Source organism: Aspergillus aculeatus (assembly GCF_001890905.1).
Source record: "Aspergillus aculeatus ATCC 16872 unplaced genomic scaffold ASPACscaffold_6, whole genome shotgun sequence".
NCBI classification, from domain to species: Eukaryota; Fungi; Ascomycota; class Eurotiomycetes; order Eurotiales; family Aspergillaceae; genus Aspergillus; species Aspergillus aculeatus.
In genome coordinates this window covers 1283714-1297370 of record NW_017962981.1, presented here as the reverse complement: position 1 = coordinate 1297370, position 13657 = coordinate 1283714, and the positions used below count along the sequence as shown (strand labels likewise).

At 49.9% G+C, this 13657-nt stretch overlaps 3 protein-coding genes and 3 non-coding genes across 6 annotated transcripts; 4 read left to right on the top strand and 2 right to left on the bottom strand.

Annotated features, from left to right (window-relative positions):
- Nucleotides 1–3852: 3852 nt before the first annotated feature.
- On the top strand, nt 3853–5296 carry ASPACDRAFT_59805 (DEAD/DEAH box helicase family protein; the record flags this gene model as incomplete). Its single annotated transcript, XM_020203489.1, has 3 exons — nt 3853–3899; nt 4130–4701; nt 4764–5296. The coding sequence occupies 3 exons, from the start codon at nt 3853–3855 to the stop codon at nt 5294–5296; spliced, it is 1152 nt and encodes a 383-aa protein (XP_020057342.1).
- Nucleotides 5297–7358: 2062 nt separating this feature from the next.
- On the bottom strand, nt 7359–7432 carry ASPACDRAFT_t128. Its single transcript has one exon. It is a non-coding gene; the product is annotated as a tRNA-Ile (tRNA).
- A 727-nt stretch (nt 7433–8159) lies between these two features.
- ASPACDRAFT_t127 lies at nt 8160–8251 on the bottom strand. The gene has a single exon. It is a non-coding gene; the product is annotated as a tRNA-Pro (tRNA).
- Nucleotides 8252–9491: 1240 nt separating this feature from the next.
- ASPACDRAFT_1887706 (uncharacterized protein) lies at nt 9492–10606 on the top strand. The gene has a single exon (XM_020198468.1). It carries the CDS (start codon nt 9573–9575, stop codon nt 10539–10541), a length of 969 nt encoding a protein of 322 aa, XP_020057341.1. The 5' UTR covers nt 9492–9572; the 3' UTR covers nt 10542–10606.
- Nucleotides 10607–10964: 358 nt separating this feature from the next.
- On the top strand, nt 10965–12563 carry ASPACDRAFT_77848 (alpha/beta hydrolase). The gene has a single exon (XM_020205059.1). It carries the CDS (start codon nt 11314–11316, stop codon nt 12103–12105), a length of 792 nt encoding a protein of 263 aa, XP_020057340.1. The 5' UTR covers nt 10965–11313; the 3' UTR covers nt 12106–12563.
- Nucleotides 12564–13401: 838 nt separating this feature from the next.
- Nucleotides 13402–13500, top strand: ASPACDRAFT_t135. The gene has a single exon. It is a non-coding gene; the product is annotated as a tRNA-Ile (tRNA).
- Nucleotides 13501–13657: the final 157 nt, after the last annotated feature.

Below are 13657 nucleotides of genomic sequence, written 5' to 3'. Positions count from 1 at the left end.
AGTGTTCAGTGTACACAGTAACTTAAGTGTAAGTGTAAGTGTAAAAAGTGTTTTAGTTGATGTTCGACCTTAAGTGTGTAACAGCTGACTGGCCAGGCAGTCTTTGTCTGAGACAACCCCGTCAAGCGGGGACTCTTCAATACGAAAGGGAGATAGATGTTTGGATAATTATTTCCCATAATACGACGGAGTAGTCTAGTTGCTCAGGATACTTGGTAAGTTGGTATGTCCAACTACGGGAATATGGTACCTATCTACATGAAGAGGAGACCAGACTATTGCCTGGGGGACGATAGATGGAAATCAATAAGAATGAAATTACAGAGGAGTACTAAGTACGGGGGGGCTGGCGTCATCAATTGCATGTACTTCAACCCGCTCTTTTTAGCTCCCGCATCTCTTCCAGTAATGAGCGTCACCCCCCCCCCCCCCCTGCCCCTGCCTGCCTGTCTATCATTCCACAATCCACACCAGCCGATGGATCGCCGTGGATCACTCGGAGAGGCTGCAGTGCAGCAACAGCACACACACACACTGACCACATCTTTCCTTCATTTGATGACAATTTGATGACATGGGGCTAGGACGGAGTAGTCGATTATGTACAATCTGAAGCAATGATTCCAGTTAATATTGATCATATTGATCATTTTGAACGTGATTATTGTTTCCTTGCCCTGACCACGCCTCACTCCTTTCTACCTACTCGGTACCAGTAGTACCAGTACCAGTAGGATTTCTCCCCCCGCGTAACCGACGTTCCGGGACTGTCTCCGAGTCTCCGACTCTCCAATCATTCGATCCCACTTGGAGGCCGCACCAAATTTAGCAACAGTGTTCAGTCCTGAGCCTGGAGTCCTGCATGTCTTAACCATGACGATCATGACTGGTCGGTTTCCCTATTTGACTTCTATTCTTTGCTTCTTCTAGGCTTTCTTGCCTGCTGTCCACGAGGGAAAGAGGGAGAGAGAGAGAAATCGAAGTCCTGCCAAGCATATTCGAGCCTTGCATGTTAACCCAGTGGTTCTTGTTTTGGCCTCTGAGGACTCGTTCGATAGGAGTACCCAGGACTGAAGTGGCCACCTATAGGTAGTGCTAAGAAAATCCCGTGGATCTCCAGCGATAAATTACACACCGTCAGCATGGCGTATTGTTCAGTAATCCATTCGTGGAACTGGCCACAATTCTTCCATCGGTAATTATGGTCTTTTACGGAGTAGTGTTTCTGGGTTGCTGGAAAAATGCACTGCCACAAAGGCGGGTGGGTTAATAGTGGATCGACTTACCGTGCCACAGAGCATCAGATGGTCTTCCACCTTTGTTACTTAAATCAATGCCTCACCCGTTAGTTGTCATCATTGTTTGAGCTTGAGACCCTGAGAACCCTACTATGTAATTTGATCATTTTTTTCAACTGCCTAGATGGCTCGGGAGGTTCGCACAGCCTCTACTTATCAATCGACACCTCTGAGCCTATTCCTGCCTGTGTGTTAGGTCTCTTGCATGTCTCACGGACAGGATGTCAAGTTCCACTAACGGCCGAACGCCGCGACGCATCATCTTGTGAGACCTTACCCAATCCATCTTAGCCTGGAATCCAGACCCTCGCAGCCTCCGGACACGATAAAATCATTGAAAAGGAACCGGAGACAGCAAGCCCTCAACGCTGCGACCTCCCTTAGGAAGAAGTATGAAATACAACAAATTCTGCTCAATCACGAAATTCCCTGTCTTCTTTGACTGATTTGACGCTTTGAAGATATGATGGGAGAGCATATATTTAGGACATGTGACAAATTCAAGCCAGCTACAGATCGGGATCATCCATGCGCACAGTCTCGCCGAACTACTGTATACAGACGCTTGAATTATTCACAACTGTGGTGACAATCATGAGTCTGCAAGTTGACGGTAGCAGTACTGCAGTCTGGTACTCATTGGCCAATCTCTGATCTAGCTTGAAGGTCTTCTAAACTTAAGTTCTATGTAGTAAGCCTCATCTTATCTTCTAGATCTACAGTAATTTGTACAGTAAAATTATGCATGGCGGATATGAACTTACTACAGTATCCTATTGTCGATCACATCGTTGCCTTCATGGTAGCCGGTGGATTGTACATCTTGTCATGTACCTCCAAAACGTAGGCAGAGAATTCCGATGTCTGATTCTCGGGCATTCTAACTCTTCTCCCTCCAACCTGAATCTCATCCATGTATCTGTGCGCATTGATGCCAGTGAGTGAGATTCGGCACCGCTCGTCTGCGGACCAGTGGAGACCTGACCCATGCTTGATACTGCCCTTTTGAGGCCCAAGGAGACCTGCTTGGTACTATCAGCCCCAACTGGCTACTTACTACCTGGACTATTATGTCCTTCAGCGCAGCCGGCTTAATATCGACAGGGCAGCAAGTGACTTATAAAGGCTGAAGCTGCCGATCTAAAAGAAACGTATGCACTTTATTAGAAAGTGTTTAGTACTCCTCAAAGGCGAAGGATAAAGACGGTCTCACTCAGGCACACTAGTCGTGTGATTCGAGCCCTCGAAGGATTAGAGAGAGGGTGGTTTATATGTCAAGGAGCATGAGGGACTTCCCAATGCAGTCGCGTGATGCTCAAAGGCACGCCACCCCCCGAAGGTCACAGGTGATCAACTCGGTTTGATCAGCTCATGCTTGGAGATAAGGCGTTACGCTCAGGCCAATACTTCAGATCGTGCTCAATGGTCCCCTGGCAAGACTCAGATCAAATCTGCCTCCGTCGGGATCTTGGTGTCATTCTATGCCAGATACGCACTAGGATTTTCTCTTGCAGGGCTGAGGCTATGAGACCCGGTCGAAGACTGTGACAAGAGTTCTTGGTAGCTAGAGGACAGCCAATACTGCCTACTTTTTACTCCACCAACAGCTCAAATCCGGTATCTCATGGAAGGTATCATCTTGCTCAACTATCATTATGGTATGGATGGATACTATCGATGTAGAAACCAATAGACAAGGCTATTACTATGCTGGAAGTATAAGGGCCTGTCCTGTGTGCAACTCCTGCTGTCCAGACGGGTTTCTAGGGCGCGCTTCGCAAGTCCAGCAGGGCCTGAGGGTACCAATTCTGACGGGACATGGAGATCTCATGGTCGCCTTGTATGATCATCACCGGCAGCCATCAAGGGTGCGATTGCAATATTCTTTCTGTGCAGATGATTCAAGTCAGGGTGTCCTCTAGATGTTCCACATGTCCACAATACCAGGGCCCGGCGCAGATGCTATCTCTTGTTCAGTGTGCTTTTGGGGAACCTGGTAATCATTGCTACTGAGTGCGGCGGTGTTCAAGGTCGTAGGAATAGACTATAGGTACAAGATTACAGTTCCTACTCGCAGTTTGCTATTGAAGCCTCCAGGTCGTTGCTTACAGACTAATCCTAATCAGGCAGGGACTCGGTTGCTCCAGTGTGGATATCAAACTGGCTGGAAACTTTGGGACGATTCGTGAATGAAACAGCCATCCAGATCGTTGCCTAAAGGTCAGAATAGTGAATGTGTTGTTCCCCATTCTCTCTCTATACCCCCTTTCGCCTTCTTCTTCTTCCTTCGGCCATCCTCTCCATCTCCTCCTCATCCTCCCCCCTCCCTTTTTCGCGGCCCTACGGCCCCTGGGCCACCAAACACCTTCTTTCATCGTCTCCAACTCCTCTTCATTTTCCCTCTTCCTTCTACCATCCTATCCGACTCCTCTTCATTTTCCTGCTCTTTTTTTTCTCTCTAACTGAACCTTGTCTATCTCGGGTACCTAATCCTTTTCTAATACTCCATTCAGTCCGATAATCATAAGTCTTCTCTAGCTAGGCCTTGGTGAAAATGGCATCCACAGCTCCCGATTATGCTATTAACCCCGAACACTGCCTGTAAGTGAAACTTCACTCCCTCTAATGGTAACAAAGCTCTTGGATACTGATAATTTCTTTCTTACAGAGTAGGCCCCTCAAACTCGGGAGGGGTTCCACGAGGTTGAGCTCATGGATCTACCACCTGAACTGATGAGAGCACTGGAAAACTCGCCCCTCTCTCGTCTACAGAGAACCAACATCACCCAAGTAGTAAACAGGATGTCATGCAAAGTGACGGGGGGCCCAAGGACAGGCCGAACAACGGCTGCCCTGCTGACGGTTGTTTTTGCCCGGTCGAAAAGCACCATCTTCGTGACATCCACCAAAGAGGCGGCAGTTCAAGCTGCAGGAATCGGAAACATCATTGCGTTGAGCCATGGCACACTCACGGTCTCATGTCTCGTTGGCCTCGGTGGGCCTGCTAGTCCACTCTCCTCCACTAGAGAGGCCCAGAGGCTCATTGTGACTACTCCTGGCAAGCTCTTCAAAGATCTCCGCAACCGCGAAATTGTGCCCGAGGATGTCAGTACTGTTATCCTAGATGAAGGCGATACTTTGTTAGACACTGAGTCGGGTTGTGGTCATCATTGTCCTTTGGCTTTGCAGTCACTTTCTGCTGCATCGCCCACTCTTCTTGTGATCAGCAATACCACCATGCCTATCCCTGCTGCTATGCAAGCATATCACTCCCAGCTCGTCACCATTGAGAGTCCTGATCTCTGGAAGAAAAGAGGGAATATCAACTACTTACTCTCGCCAAAGTCGACCCGATTCGAGGAGATCCGCAAGCTTCTGTCTGAGGCAGGTGATAAAAAGCCGGGTAAGTCTAGCCGGTCTCTCTCACTCTCTCTCTCTCTTTTTGATTTATACTAATATCTACAGCTACAACACTCCTAGCAGCTGAGACTATTGCCCAAGCCGAGAGCCTGCAGAAGTTTCTTGGGAATAAATTTACGCTGGTGCATTCCAGGCTGCTCGATGATGTCAGGTTTGAGCGTGTGACACAGTTCAATAAGGGACAGATCTCACTGATCGGCTGCCGGGTCCCCTCTTCTGGCCCGGAACTAGCCGTGGCTCAACTCGTGATGTTCTTCGAGCCACCGGCCAGATGGGGTGATCTGGCAGATCTGCTGGAGAAACTTGATGACCACGGTAATCTGTATATCTGCTACGATCCCGAGATTTTAGAGGAAACCAATCGAATTCGCGCCGTCCAAGCCAACTTTGAGAGTGCCAAGAAGGGACAAATGATCACCAATCAGTCCGGGGGCCGGCGACTGGACCCAATTCGGAGGGTCCCGGTGACTGGTATCCCAAGGAGGCGGCCCAGTGGTTCCCTGTCCAGGATAGAACTTTCTAAGACGGCGGTGCCAACGGACGACGGAGGTATTTCGACTTCGAAAGTGCCGCACTAGCCGACAATTTCCTGGGGGGGGGGACAGTCGCGTCAGTCTCTTCACGCGCGATGCATCCTTCCGAGTCCTGCAGATCTTAAATGCAAGACTGAAGAAACCCGAGAGATTGACCGACGAGTTGCTTGAGTATCAGAGCAGCCTCGCACAGCTGTTGGCAGAGGAGCGTAAGATGGCAAATGGGTAGGTATTATCTCTTTGTGGGCCATTACAGCAGCGGATCTTCTGTTCAGATCACCAGCAACTGCCTTAAATGCGGGAGTGTTGTGATCCAAACCGGCTATCCTGGAGGGTTCAACGTCGTGTGCAATTACCGTGCGGCATTGAATGAATGATCTATGATCTTGGCACCCTTATGTGAAGAAGACAGTGCGCAAAGTCGTGGCAATCCAGAGGTGTAGACCAACACCGATGCCGCAGAAAGCATTAAACTATCCAGGTGATCTATCTTCTGGCTGTAGGCCTATTCGATATGCATGACTAGCGTCATACGGTCTCTATGATGCATACACAACAAGCATCTCAACCACACATCCCATTCTATCTACAGCATTTCGATTTCTTCTAGTTCATATTATTCGAAGTTTAAGCCAGGGTGGATTCTCTTATGTCGAGCAAAATCTTCCGGTTTTAGCGTCCGATCACATTGGCAGGCGCATTGTGCCACCCCAATGAAAGTTTCCGAGAAGCACAGGCTGGATCCTGATCAACATCTCAAAGTCCTGGCTACATTGCTTTCTGATCAGACTAGCCAAAAGAGCAGTCGTATCAGTCCCGTTTCACAGAAATATCTTTCCTGTGTATTTATCTCACCATATCAAAACAAGATATACGTCACCTTGATATCTTCCGCGGACATGAATTTTCCAACTGGGTGGGTGCTTGATAATGTGTGGATAACTAGGTCGATTGCAGGCTTTGTCCCAGCCAGAATCTCTTGAGCTATTGCAGCAGCACACTTATTTAGTGTCGATCCTACTTGACACCATCGGACTATACACTACCGATGACCTCTTCGAGCGTTATTTCATGCATCGTCGGTTCTGCCACTGCCACTGCTGCCAGAACACACACACGACCTGGGAAGGTCGGTAACGGAGTATCTCCACGAGCTGTACCGTATTGAGATTCGAAGTTTGCAAGAATCAATGCGACGCAACAGCCACAAAGACCCGGTCGATTGACTAGGCCACTTCGATGCTGATAGCATGTATCAGTATGCTATTACCACTACAGACTTCATGATCTTGATTCTTGGCGGTGGCAACGGTGGCTATCACTGCGCTTTATGGCAGGCTGTGTCCTCCTGTATTCTATGGCTGGAAGCGAGACTCGCGTACGCTCCATCGACGCAACGGTCCCGGCGAACAGGCAGGCTAGAGCTGCCGGCGCAGAGGGCGTGAAGCATACGTCACTGGTCCTCGGGAAGAGGAGACGCAGCTTTCTTATCGCAGGGCAAAAGAGTTTGAAGGCATGTCAACTACGACCGTTGACAGGATGGGTTTGAAAGAGAAAAAAACCCGGGGGGGAAGGCAAGCTGTATGTTAAAATGTCAGGGCCATCCGGTGGGATGAACGGGATTTTGCTTTGGGATGTGGATGTACATAACCTTGAATAAATCTCTGGTCTATCTTCTCGGCCTATTCCCTGGTGGTATACTCAACGGATAATCTTCCTTCTTCTGGACTCTCCTAATCTCATATGAATAGGGCGGCTTAGGTTTGTCAATATCACAGTGCCATAGAGATACCATCCCTCACCTGGAGGCTTTGTGTTCTCGCATACGTATATATTACTCTCGGATACCGCCAACCTGCACAACAAACCTTTCCGGCCCCAGAAGCCGTGTTAGAGGCAGTATTGAATTCCCTAGCAGTGATGTCCAGGGAAGCATTACCAGGACTACTATGAGCCGGCCACCGGGCCCGCGGCGACTACTCAATTGGCTATAACGCTGGACTCTTCCGTCGCCTCCTGTCACTGCACGCTGAATACGGTACTAGAGGTGACTTGATAAGAAAAAAAAAAAGGAAAACAGGCGAAGGAAGAACGAATGGCAAAAAGATGGTCCCAGAGGGGCTCGAACCCTCGACTTTAACGTTATTAGCGTTACGCTCTAACCAACTGAGCTATGGGACCCGGTTGGTTGAAAAGTGTTGAGCCTATGATCTCATCAACGCGTTGATTGGTATGTCATTGTGCATGAAGTTCTGTGTTCTACCGCCGATCCGGATCGCAGTAGGGCTGGCTCGGATCTAGCCGAATCCTGGTGCATCTAATGAGTATATCCCAACGCATACAATGTACTGTACTGTACTGTACATCAAAGACTTTTAATTTACCCACATAGCGCTACGCCTTGAAATTGCATGTGGTCCTCGGTTCACATCATTAGATGATGGCTAGTTGAATTGAGGTTTATGGTACCTATTCCTCCATGGTTTGGGACTGATTGGCGCGCATGTGATACGTGCAGTACCTGTTAGGCAGATTGCTACAATAGCCATCAACAAAAGAGTATATGTAAAATCCATAGCAATGTGTTGTCATTTTCGTGCGATTGTACTCAGGTGTAGGGAATAAAGTGCAATTTCTCCTCTTGCATGTTTCACTCTCTCGAGGAATTGTGTCTGCGGATATGCCTTATAGTTTTGACTTGGACTAAATCCATAAATCCATAAAGCTGCGCAGGCCACGGAAGCCGGGATCGGGGACGGACAAAAAGAATCAACGAACCACGCCTGGTGTCACAACAGCCCGGCCTTGGGGGGTCCACGGGGGACAAACAACACCATTTCGCGCCTGCGATTTTCTCCTTCGATTAGGACCTGACAAGCAGCAAATGAGCAAAATCAAAAAGATAATCGGCCCGAGCCGCGGATCGAACGCGGGACCTCTCGCAGATATGCTTGGGTTTGGAATCCCTAAGCGAGAATCATACCACTAGACCACCCGGGCTGAATTGTTGAAATAATATGCAGATATGCCGTTATAGGGACTGACTTTGGAAAGCAATATGCGCCCTGGTTGTTTAGCTGCCAGAGTTGACTGAGATCCTCGAAGCGGATGCTGTTAAGATTGCGGTATGTATTATGTCTGGATACAATATAGTGGGACGGCCATTCGTTCCGTATTGGTTTCTGCGATGGGTAACAAAAAAAAAAAGGCGCCTTTTCCTGAGCAGTATCCAGTCACTGGAATTGGGGATCGAGCAACATGTCGGTAGAAAACGGCCTGCGGGTAGCGGAATATACATCGGTGCCAAGGTAGGGCTTAGTGGTACAGTACCTTTGTTGCGCTTCTGCTTTCACCCCACGGCGCTCTCCCTCACCCTTGAGCAGGAACCTCCTGCCTGAATGGGACAGGGTAGCCCTCCTTTCGGTATCTTTAATACTGGTAGGTCCCCCTTCTCACCGTCCATGGCCACGAGCCACTGTTACGGCATTAAATATATTCATACCCCACATCGCAAGCACCTGCCTCCGATCTACCTAATGACTTGCTATAGCATACATACACCATACTATCCATCAAGGCCTTCATCTACAGTATGAGTCTATCCGTAGGCCGAGCACAATGACCGTCATACTATTTTGATAGTAGACCCGGCAACAACAGCAATGGAACGGCTGTAGCGGCAATCCTATATCCGTAGCCCCGGACTCCCCGTAGAAAAGCATAGACAAACCCCACGAAGAACAAGGTATACGAGAAACAACCAAGCCTCTACAAAGCTTACTCTCACACCCACAACGTAGAGACATCTACCAGGTACCACAGCCACCAGAAAGGGCACTGCCACTCTCTACGGAGGCCCTACGCCCAAAATCCCCCCAAGAACCAACTAACAATGGCATTATGCGAGGCCTTTATCCCCCGCGTCTTTGACATCCCCTTCAAGCCTCTTTGTCTCAACCTCATGACAAGGAGACCATTGTACATACAACAGTGAACTTGAACGCAATTCAACAAGCAGATTTGTTGCTTAGCATGAGATTCCCAGTAACCGTGGCATACAGCCATAAGGGTTCAATGCTCGCTTTCCAAGGTATAAGAAACATTTCCCCCCTGAAATGGCACCCCTCCGCGCGCGCCCCCGGCTGGCCTGGCTACCACGTTATATATTTTTCTTTCTTAGGGACGACACAAGCAGCAGGGTTGCTTCATATCAATGTCTTCGATCCGAGGAATAGTCTCGACAACGGACACCATACAAAACAAAAGAAACGATAATCTTCGCCGCTAGGGAGTTAAGTGGCATCCACCAACGGCCGCTCAGATGAGAGGTGGGAACAGAGGCGGCGGCAGAGGCGGTAGAGGTGGTTTCAATAACCAGAATAATCGCGGTGGTGGAAGAGGGGGCGGTTTCAACAATCAGGGTGGCAGAGGTGGATTCAACAACAATAACAGAAACAACAACGGCGGAAACAACAATCGGGGAAGAGGTGGGTTTAACAACACTAACAACAACAACAACAGAAACAATAATGGCGGCAGAGGGGGGTGTAATAATAACAACAACAACCGCGGTGGAAAAGGCGGTGGCTTCTTCAACAACAAGGGAAACAACAATAAAAACAACAACAATAACAACAACGGCAATGGCAAGAACGGCAAGAAGAACAAGAAAGTCAATTGGTATCGCCCACTCCTCGATCCATACGACTTCGAAGACAATTCGGCCAGGGTGTTGTGGGGCTGGGGGTTTGACAGCAGTAAGGCCCCGGAACCCGAGGATATAGAGATGACGGACGCGCCTCCATTGAAGGATCCCGAGCCTGAAGATGATCTTACCATGGGAGGCGTCTCTGATGACAAGGACTCTGATGTCTCGATGGGGGGCTGGTCCGACTCAGAGTCTGATTCGGATACCTCGATGGGGGGGCAGTCGGATTGGGGAGCACATGGGCGGCGACTGTCTGATTCAGATATCTCGATGCGAAGTTGGTCCGATTCGGACTCTGATACCCCCATCGGGGCTTGTGCTAACCCAGATACTTCAATAGGCGAGGAGTCCGACCCAGACACCGCGGTGGGAGTCCGTTTTGAGTTGTTCAAGTCGTGCAAAGGCCGTCCTGGTACACCAGTTCCCTCGAGAAGATCAAGCTCGAGCTCGGAAGCCTCGAGCGATTTATCAGATCCGGCCTACTTACCAGACGACGATGAGGATCCAGATGACGAAGAGGACCAAGACTATGCCTCCAAGCCAGGGAAACAAGCCCCAACCGACCCTTGTGAACAGGTGTAATCAAGAAGCTATTGAAGGATCCTGTTGTTGGACATTTAACTTACCGTGGATGGACTTGTTGTATATGTTGTCACTATATATGAGAGCTTTGGATTCTGGTGGTAGAAGTATCAATATATCTTGGAAGTGTATCCCTGTGCCTCGTAGCGCGGGCTCCGAGTTGACTATCAGCGGATTAGGAGGGAGATTAAGAGGAATAATTTAGTTCATGAGAGGAGAGGACATATAGTCCAGGGCAATATCGAAGATGCAACCACGGGATATCAGAACGGGCGAATCACTCTCACACCCGAAGTTACCAATTCGACTGCTAGTTAATCACAGAAGCTCCTTTTCTTTGCCTAGCAGAGTGCCAATATGAAGTGGAATGGCATACAGTACAATTCAAACCCATCATGTGCAAGTAAATATGCAAGAAAAAAACCAAGACGATGCACCTCGTGTACTCTTGGTATGAATTGGTCGGGACAGCCGATATCGAGTTGCTCCCTGGGGCTAAAGGATCAACGCTGCGGGCGCCGAGGACAATGGCTCAGCTGGCACTAATCTTAGTGTATATAATCAGCCCACGAGCCCTGTGGTTTAGTGCTTACGGTACCTCTCTCCACCGAGCTGAACTACGAATCCACTATTTTCTTCCCAAGCTCCACCAGGCTCCAAAATAAATAAGAAGCGACCTGCACGACCCCGCCACTTCCTCCTCGTCAATCTACCCCATCTATCGATCACCCACTTAGCTACCTACCTACCCTCCCACTCACGCAACACAATCATGGCCACCAATCCCACCACCAAGCCCCAGGCAATCGTCATAGTCCACGGCGCATGGCACTCGCCCTCCCACTATTCCGATTTCACGGCCGCCCTCCGCAAGCGCGGCCACGAAGTCCACGTTCCGCGCCTACTGACCATGAACGGCGTGCGCCCGCCCAACGCCCACCTCGAGGACGACAGCGACCTGATCCACACCTATGTCGAGAGCCTGGTCGAGGCCGGCCGCGAGGTCATCGTGCTCATGCACTCCTACGGCGGGCAGGTGGGCACCAACGCGCTCACGGGCCTCTCGACCACCCAGCGCGAGGCCCAGGGCCTATCGGGCGGTGTGCGCCAGCTCATATACATTGCCGCCTTCGCTGTGACCGAGGGCACGTCGATGATTGATGTCGTCGAGGCGCACGGCCACGGCGAATACATGCCGCTCGCTTTCGACTTCGCAGAGGACAAGACAACCGTCAGTCGGGATCCGAAGGGTCTGATTGTGGGGCCGGGGCGGTCCGACGAGGAGATCGAGGCCTATGTCGCGGCCTTCCGGCCCCATAATGGCGGGGCCTGGCATGAGAAGGTGCAGCGCTGTGCGTGGCGCGAGGTTCCGCGGGTGGCGTACATCCAAGCGACGTTGGATATGAATGTGCCGCTTCAGTATCAGAAGGATCTTGTTGAGGTGATGGAGCGGGAGACGGGGCGTCCGGTGAGGACGTTTGAGGTGGAGACAGGTCATTGTCCGACCTTCACGAAGCCGGAGGAGGTGGCGGCGATTGTGCATGAGTTGGCGGTTGGGAACTGATGGACAGGGGCGGGACCCTTGGGACTTTTCTTCGTTGATTGTAGGAGATTAGACTGCTGTTCTGGCGGATTATTATTGGCGGCCATGTACCATACGATGAAAGGTTGTTGTAGTCTCGTACCCATGTCTCTTGGTCTGTGGTATCCACCTTGGACTCAGTATACGCAGCAGCGAATGGTCGTCAACGTACGTAGCAATGTACATAGTACCCATGTTAGACCTCGCTGGTGTCCATCCACCATTAGTCCTTCTCGTTAGTGCTCACTGTGATATTGCCGGCCCTGCGACGGACTGCCCCACTACCTACCCATAAGCACCCCCCTCTCCAGCCGAGATCAAGCCACCCCCGGCGCGGCTATTTCGGGGCACTTGTCAGCCGTGATCAGGAAGCGGGCCGCAACGAGCGGTTCGATCCACACAGCGAATGCGACGTTTGAGAATAAGACTCGACGCGATGCAGGATATCATAAAATCATTATCCGTTTTTGTTTCGCAGAGATCCAAACGAAGGCACTCAAGCTGGCTTGCTGGCTTGGAGAGACAGGTGCCGCACATAGAGGGGGCGAGGCGCGGCTATGGTATTGGAGACATCGTGCTTGCATACTATGGTGGAATTTCATGGGGCGCGGGTTGGTAAGCAAATCATTGAATCGGAGGAAGGATAAAGGAGAGGGGTGCTTTGTTTCTGGCCCATGAACTGGATGAGGATATTGAATCACGGTAGTTCCGTGCATTTTAAAGGAAGGTACTGGCAGGAATATTCGTCGCCGGGAGCGCGGGTCTGAATGGCGACTGCGAGGGGTGGTATTGAGCGTAGGGGAGGGATTGGCTCAAATAAGAGGAACAGGACAGATGAGCAATTTATACCTCAAGTAGAACGGTACCGCCCTAAGTGAATAGTGACGTGTTTCGAGTATGGACTAGAGAGCGTTCGCTCGTGAAGAAGGAGCAATAACACTTGCCCAGGACGAGTTGTGTCATGCAAAGAAGACCGAAGTCACTGAGTTCAAAGTCGCGTACTGTACCTGTGCCGCCCAACCCAGCCCACCATCCAAGTATCGCAAAAACCACCATATCGCAACTACCTATACCCCACAAACAACAATAAAGAAAACACCCAGAACGGCCGAATATATACCGATTTCGGGAGGTAAACAACAACCCCATAAGAACCCATGGTTTAGGGTCGACAATTACGTAAAAGTGTTTTGATGATGACTTAATGACATTCGCTCTATATGACTCAAGCATGCCCCACCATTACCAACAACATAGACCGGATGGTCGAGTTGGCAGGTCCTCGTGGCCAAGTTGGTTAAGGCTTCACGCTTATAATACGAAGACATTGCATGTATCGTATCGTGACGATCGGCGGTTCGAGCCCGCCCGGGGACAACTTCTTTTTGGTTTTGGGCTGGGGTGGCGACTCTCTCTCCACCCAGTACGTACAAAACCGCCGCTTGTTCTTTTTTTTTTTTTTTTTTTCTTTTTCTAGTCTTTCTTTGTACTATTGTTAAGACGTTGTTTTTATTCTTTTTGTTGTCTTTTATTG

Excerpts from the sequence above, each read along its gene's own strand:
- ASPACDRAFT_77848 (XM_020205059.1), top strand. The coding sequence starts at position 11,314 with ATGGCCACCAATCCCACCACCAAGCCCCAGGCAATCGTCATAGTCCAC.
- ASPACDRAFT_1887706 (XM_020198468.1), top strand. The coding sequence starts at position 9,573 with ATGAGAGGTGGGAACAGAGGCGGCGGCAGAGGCGGTAGAGGTGGTTTC.